The following is a 7,581-nucleotide window of genomic DNA, read 5'->3' as shown; positions in this document are numbered from 1 at the left end:
CATTTAATAATTATTTGCGATTCTCCATAGATTTTATTTGATATTAATCATGGAATACAAAATATGGAATATTGAGAATAAAATATTCTGTGCAAGATCCTATATGTAATCTATATATTCTTAATGGGTGCTAGTGAAGGGTTTGGTTTTCACATACAAAAAAAGGGTACTTCGGTCATTTTCTTTTTGATTTGCCTGCTCCGACCCGTTAACCCGTTTGTGAACATATATATAGATTATTAATTGTATAAAACTAATTTCAAGGTATTAAAAGTTAGCTTTCCAATTGATTTCTTCAGTTAATAATTTATATTTTAATATTATTCTGCCATATTTACATTGCTTTCATAATTGTATTCGACAGACTATTAAATGGAAATTGCAATGACATATCAACTTGACATAGACAGAGATGTAACATATGGAAACCTGCATGTATTAGGCCAGTTTTTGTATCATGACTGATGAAACATTCCCATAATCGTTTGTTCGTTTTGAAAATGTAAATTAATTGGAATATACAGCTCCATTGTGAGTCAGAAATTCAAATTTGAAACAATGTGATCAAGAATGTCTCTGCAATATCAGTGCTTTTGAGGTTGTGGTTGTTTCGGGAATTCAAAATATAATGTTATGAACTCAGGCCAGCAATCACAGTGATTCTCAGTAGGAGGTGATGGTATGATCTAGAGGCAAATGCTTTCATTTGGATTCCAGTTTTGTAAATATAGCATAATTGTTAACCATTGCTCTTTTGTGAATGCTTTTTGACTCAGGGCGGAAGCGGCCTCTGAGTCCATCTCAGACTGAACCTGGTGTTGGTATGTTGCCTTTTAACGTCGTATTGATCATGTTATCGTTTTCTTTCACCTAGGAGACGATATCTAAGCGCTTTTTGTCTTTTTAAACTGTGTTAGTTCTGAGACGGCGAGGAGAGGAAACTGGCCTCGAGGCCTTTTTGCGTGCGCGCTCCAAAAATACACAGCCTCAGGAAGGGTCCTGGAGGAATTCCCAGCATGTCACTAATTCTCATACTTCTGGTAATGAAGGTAGGTCTGGTATTATTGGAAATTCGATGTTTTACATGTCGTGGTTGCTCAATGATTTTCACCGTTTAAAATGATCCACCTTCTTTGTTGCCTGTTCATGATGAATTGTCTCCATTGCAGTTTACAAGCGAACGTTGTTTACAGAGGTAGCTTATCAAGGTCGGACTGAAAAACATATTGCAGATAAAGGTTATAGAATAAAAGATTATTTCAATTGTTGTTTGAATTTCAAGTGATGTTGACCTCATTCTCATGCTATATATTCTGTTACTCCACATTTTACAGAGAATTTTCATAATCATAATGGTACAAACAAAAGCGGCAATTCCGATTCAAGCTTGACATTCGAACAGACAATGCATGATGTTCACGCCTCTGTTCATCATCAAAAAAATTCAGGGAGTGAGGACTATGCTTTCACGTGTGCTGCAAGACAATCATCTAACCTTGGACATCAAACACCCCTTAATTGCATGCTACGTGAGGATGGTTCTATATGTTTGACTAATAGAAGCGGGTGAATCACAACATCCAGTATCTGTTTAAAATTTTATGTGTTATTTTTCAGGAAAAGGATTCGAAAATGAAACCAGAAACATTATGGACCATAACATGTCGCGGTCAGAAGTGCTGACTAGCGAAGGAGTCCCTGAAAAGCCGAAAAGAAGGACAAGTAAACACAGCATGATTCCCTCTCTGGTGCATGCTAATGTGTTTTCTTCAAGTACGCCATTTACATTTTGGCCGATAAGCTCTTTGTGATTGCAAATGCTCCTAAATTTTGTTTTGCTCAACAGGTCATAGGGTGCCGTTGTCGGAAGTTGATTTAAACCGGACATCAACACATCAAATGCAGGGTTGTTCAAGCAATGCATCTCATTCAACTATTGAAGATCCAGGTAAAAAGTGCTGTTTCCACGAGCTTCATTATATTTGTAGTATTCACCTCTGGATGCCCTAACGTGTTTTGTTGTTTTTGTTTTTGGAGTTTGTATTCAAAGACGCCGTGGTCCAAGTGTTGCTACCACAATTAAGAACAGACAAAGCCACAATGTACATGAGCAGACAGACGGAAATCCTGTTAAAAATTTGAATAAAGAATTCGAGGATGCTGCTGATAGCACTTTCTCTGACGGTGAAGATTTCGAGCAAGGTATGACCCGAAATTTTCAATTTAAACTAATTGCAAATAATGACTTAATCTGTTGTTAAAGTTGGTTGGGGTAAATTTTGTCTAACAGATGAAGAGGATGACCATACTCCTAACCTCAACATGTGGAATCAGTATATGGATCTTGGTCCTCCCAATGTTACATGTTCAAAGTGTGGTTCTCTTATGTGGAATGTGGAGAGAAATAACAAGTCTAGTAAGGGTAGTCAACCAACATTTTCGCTGTGTTGTCGGAATGGACAAGTAGTCCTCCCTAAGGAGAAAAAGGCTCCCGAGCCTCTTCAGTCATTGTTCACGTCTGATCGGAGGTCCAAGAATTTCAAAAAAAATATCAGAGTTTATAATGCCATGTTTGCAATGTCCTCCAGTGGGGGTAGGGTTGACCACAAAATCAATCGCGGTGGTGCTCCTTATTGTTTCAAAATTAGAGGCATGAACCTTCACTTTATGGGAAGCCTACTACCGTTGGAGGGAGAAGCGCCGAAATTCTGTCAGTTGTACATCTACGACACTGAAAATGAGTTAAATAACAGGCTTAATGCCTTTGGTGATAATGTCAGTGAAGATATTGATGAAAGTATTGTTGAGGAATTACAGGGAATGCTTCATACACATAATAACTTGGTAAGACAATTCCACACAGCTAGGGAACGTTTCAAGTCTGGCGAGCAAGATGAGTTCAGGTTGGTTTTGGTTTCTTCCCAAGCAGCAAATGGAAGGCCAAACAATGTTGGTCCCTCCAATGAAGTTGGTGGTTTAGTTGTTAATCAAAACGAGGACACGTCTGGCTTCAGGGACACAGTTGTGGAGACGCGACATAAGGAGTTGAAGAGAGTTTGGGAAACAGATGTCTATTTTATGCAGCTTCAGTATCCTTTGTTATTTCCTTTGGGAGAAGACGGATTCCATACGAAAATCAAATTGGTGAAAAATAAGCAGACTCAAAGGCCAGTTAGCGAAAACAGTGGAGAGTTTGGGGATATAGATGGTGGAAAAAGCAGCGTGACCACGTATCAATGATGGAGTATTACTCCTACAAACTCATGATACGCCCGAGTGAAGGTATGTATTCACGTTTCTTTTTGCCTATGCTCCTGTTTTGTTTAAAATGTTAACAATGTTGTCTTCATTAAGATCCGTGGCTTCATTATTGATTTGTTCTGATTTTTATTGATTTTTGTAGGACTGACGCCTCATATGGGTGGCAGATTGTGGCAGCAGTACGTTGTTGATGCCTTCACCGCAATTGAGCAGTATAGACTTGACTGGATAAGCGGGAATCAAACAACCATTCGTTCTGATCTTTACACTTCTGTGCGTGATGCGGTCAGGAAAGGTGACAATGACCCGAGTCAGGTTGGTAAGTGTGTTATACTACCGGCTTCATTTACAGGATCACAGCGATATATGTCACAATACTTCAAAGATGCACTGGCTTTGTGTCGCACAATTGCACATCCTTCACTATTTCTCACGATGACCTGTAATACCAAATGGCCTGAGATAACTGAAATGATGAAGCACGTGCCTGGCGTAAAGGCTTCTGATGCTCCTGATGTCATTGCGCGAGTCTTCAAAATGAAACTTGATCAGCTAATAGATCTTATAAAGAAGAAGAATTATTTCGGCCGCTGTATAGGCTGTAAGTTTTGTTGATTATATGTTGTATTTTTTAGATTCCGTATTTGCGATAACTTGAATAAAGACTAAACTTATTGTTAGCTATAAGTATAATTAGAGTTCTATTCATTTCTACACAGTCATGCACGTCATTGAGTTCCAGAAACGTGGTCTTCCACATGCACATATGTTGGTATGGTTACACCCAAACGACAAGCCAAAGAGTCCTGCACAAATTGATAAATTGGTTTCCGCCGAGATTCCTGATAAAGACGTTGACCCGGAGTGTTACGAGGCTGTTAAGAATTATATGATTCATGGCCCGTGTGGAAAGGATTTCTCTTATTCATCATGTATGGCCAACGGGAAATGTACACGTCATTTCCCAAAGAGGTATGATCGGATTATCCATTAAATTTTTGATGATGAATACAATACTACTCACGTATGTGGCTTAGAATTTCATCTGAAAATTGTTGATTATATTCATGTGCCACACAATATTGTGTTCTCTATTAAGTTGACTATAATAAATTTGTGCAGGTACAATAGCAATACGTATTTTGACGATTGCGGTTTTCCCATTTATAAACGAAGGAAAACCGGGAACAAGGTCAGGCGCAAAGGACATGACCTCGATAATCGGTTTGTGGTCCCATACAATCGAGATCTTCTGTTGCGATTCCAATGTCACATCAATATCAAAATTTGTAATAATTCACGGTCGTTGAAGTATTTATTCAAGTATTGTTTAAAAGGCCATGATACAGCAACAATGATGCTCAGGAAAAAGAGAGGAGCCTCTGGTGCGCGTAGTGAAAATAATAAAACTCGGGAGACAAATGAGGTTAAGAATTATCTAGATGGTCGATATATTTGTGCTTCGGAAGCGGCTTGGAGGATTTTTGGCTTTGATATTCACTCTCGGTGGCCAGCTGTTGACCGGCTTCCAATCCATCTTCCCAACAATAAATATGTGAGCTTCAAATCTGGAGAGAGCCTCCAGGGAGTTTGTGATAGGGCGGATTCCAGAAATTCTAAGCTTGAGGCTTGGTTTGTGGCCAATAAAGTGTATCCCGAAGCCCGTAATTACACCTACGGGGAATTTCCAAGTTATTTCACATGGCTGCCACGTGAATCTAGGTGGAAGCCGCGCCAAAGGGGGGAAGTGGTTGGCAGAGTTTCAGAAGTCCACGCCACCGCGGGTGATTTATTGTTCCTCCGCATGCTTCTAATGAGAAGGAAGGGAGTTATGTCATTCGAAGACATAAGAACCATCGATGGTGTTCTTTATCCCACCTTTAAAGAGGCCTGTGGTGCTCTTGGTCTGCTGCAGAGTGATAAACAATGGCATGATGCGATGGAAGAGAATGCACATTCATCTTTAGCTCATCAATTGCGTGAAATGTTTGTCAATATTTTATGCTACTGCTCTGTTTCAGATCCCGGAAATCTCTGGCAGTTACACTGGCAGTCTATGGCAGATGATATTGAGCACAGGAGGCGGAAGGATACCGACGACAATTCTCTGCAGCTTTCTGAGACTGATATACAGAATTATACTCTTGCTGGTAATAATTCTCTTTATAACAATAAAATACAATACAGCGTTATTATAATGCTTAGTTTATAGTTCTTATTTTTTTATAAATGTTACAGAAGCTAATAGTTTTATGCCATCGCCTCTTTTTCAGAAATTGAGAAGCTTTTGAACGACGTTGGAAAGAGCTTGAAGGATTTTCCGACGATTCCTTTTCCTGATGAAAAATATTTTCACTCTGATGTTAATCGACTTATTGCTGAGGAAACCAGTTATGATCCCAGGGAAATGTCTGTGCTGCATGACCGTAATCTTGCAAAACTGAATGCAGACCAGAGAAAGATTTATGATTCTGCAGTTGAAAAGGCTGAAAATAACAGAGGTGGCGCCTTTTTTGTCTACGGCAGTGGAGGTTGTGGGAAGACGTTTTTATGGCAAACAATTTGTGCAAAATTAAGGTCTCAACGTAAAATAGTACTCCCCGTGGCTTCGTCTGGCATTGCTGCTGTGCTTCTTCCCGGAGGGAGGACTGCACATTCGAGGTTCCACATTCCACTTAAACTTGATAACTGTTCCACTGCAGGGATTAATCATGGTTCAGATCTTGCCGAATTAATACGTCAGACAAGCCTTATAATTTGGGATGAGGCTCCAATGCAGCATCGTCATGCTTTTGAATGTGTTGATAGATCTTTGCGCGACATAATGTCTTCGGTTGATTCACAGAAAGCTAGGAAACCTTTTGGAGGTATTACTATTGTATTTGGTGGTGACTATCGACAGATTTTACCCGTGATTCGCAAGGCCACGAGGGCCCAGGTTGTTGGAGCTGCTTTCAATCGCTCTAAATTGTGGCACAGTTGTGAAGTTTTTCTACTTCGCCAAAACATGCGTTTACGTGATGGCAATACTCCTGAAGAAAACAAAATAATCAAAGAGTTTAGTGAGTGGCAGCTTGCTGTTGGAGATGGTAGACTGCCTAACATCGTATCTGTTGAAGCTAATTCTGAGACAAAGGTCATGATACCTGAGCAATTTGTTGTCCGTAATCAAGGCAAGCATCCAATTGAAGCTTTGTTTGATATTGTGTATAAGGATTTCGAAAGCAGTAAGAATTCAAAGTCATATCTGAGTTCAAGAGCCATTCTAACCCCGACCAATGTTTTCGTTGATGATATTAACAGTAGATTCCTTGAAAAAATTCCGGGTACATGTCACACTTATCTCAGCCAGGATTCGATGGAATATTCCGTTTCCAAGGATAGCGATTTTGATGCATCTTTTCCTATAGAATATCTAAATTCGCTTGATATGCCATGCCTTCCGAAGCATGAACTGAAAGTCAAGGTTGGAGCTGTGGTCATGCTGATGCGCAACTTGAATCAAATTTTAGGCTTGTGCAATGGAACTAGGATGTTGGTTACAGACTGTAAGAAAAATAGTATTGAGTGTGAGATTCTATGCGGTTCACAAATTGGCACCAAGCACCTCATTCCAAGAATTGATATGGTTCCAAGTGACACTAATCTTCCGTTTGATTTCACAAGGACTCAGTTCCCACTCCAGGTATGCTATGCCATGACGATTAATAAGAGTCAAGGTCAATCACTTGATATGGTAGGGCTGTACTTGCCGAGGTCTGTGTTTTCACATGGTCAGTTGTACGTGGCAATCTCGCGTGTCACATCTCCGAGGGGACTTCACATATTGATTGATGATGACAACGGAGCCAGCACTAATGTGACAGCGAATGTTGTCTTCGAGGAGGTTTTTTACAATCTGCCAAGCTTAAATGATTGATAAAGTGAATTCCAACACTGTTCTATCTTGATCTCCTATATGTATTTCAGAAAATTTTCAAAGTGATGATTTCTAGAGGTCCAGAGTAGTTAATGAAGTAGGAACTGCAATTTCATATCTACTGTAAATTGACACACTCTTATTCTAATTCATTTAACAAAGTTCTAATCAGCATTGTAATGATGGCAAGTAATGTACCTCTTTCGGTTGATACAGAGTTGGGAGTTCACAACTTAGTAAAATAGGGCCTTTTTTTTGATTTATTGTACGTATCTTTAGAAATAATTACTAATTATGAACGACGAGCATATGATCAGAACTGGAACTTCACCATTTTAGGCAATGCAATTGACATTTACTAAGAGTCATCACAGTGATATAATACACACATTTTAACACAG

The 7,581-nt window shown here is 39.4% G+C and overlaps 2 protein-coding genes across 2 annotated transcripts; both read left to right on the top strand.

The window, feature by feature from the left end:
• Positions 1–725: 725 nt before the first annotated feature.
• LOC108207426 (uncharacterized) lies at positions 726–4,118 on the top strand. The gene is made up of 10 exons (XM_017377874.2): positions 726–821; positions 918–1,049; positions 1,170–1,238; positions 1,335–1,529; positions 1,618–1,773; positions 1,847–1,948; positions 2,038–2,202; positions 2,291–3,282; positions 3,404–3,862; positions 3,981–4,118. The coding sequence occupies exons 1-8, from the start codon at positions 761–763 to the stop codon at positions 3,238–3,240; spliced, it is 1,830 nt and encodes a 609-aa protein (XP_017233363.2). The 5' UTR covers positions 726–760; the 3' UTR covers positions 3,241–3,282; positions 3,404–3,862; positions 3,981–4,118.
• A 451-nt stretch (positions 4,119–4,569) lies between these two features.
• Positions 4,570–7,211, top strand: LOC135146778 (uncharacterized). Its single transcript, XM_064086306.1, has 2 exons — positions 4,570–5,411; positions 5,535–7,211. The coding sequence occupies exons 1-2, from the start codon at positions 4,616–4,618 to the stop codon at positions 7,178–7,180; spliced, it is 2,442 nt and encodes an 813-aa protein (XP_063942376.1). The 5' UTR covers positions 4,570–4,615; the 3' UTR covers positions 7,181–7,211.
• The last annotated feature ends 370 nt before the right edge of the window (positions 7,212–7,581 follow it).

The sequence above is a fragment of the Daucus carota genome, chromosome 2 (assembly GCF_001625215.2).
Source record: "Daucus carota subsp. sativus chromosome 2, DH1 v3.0, whole genome shotgun sequence".
NCBI lineage: Eukaryota > Viridiplantae > Streptophyta > Magnoliopsida > Apiales > Apiaceae > Daucus > Daucus carota.
This window is presented reverse-complemented; position numbering and strand designations above follow the sequence as displayed.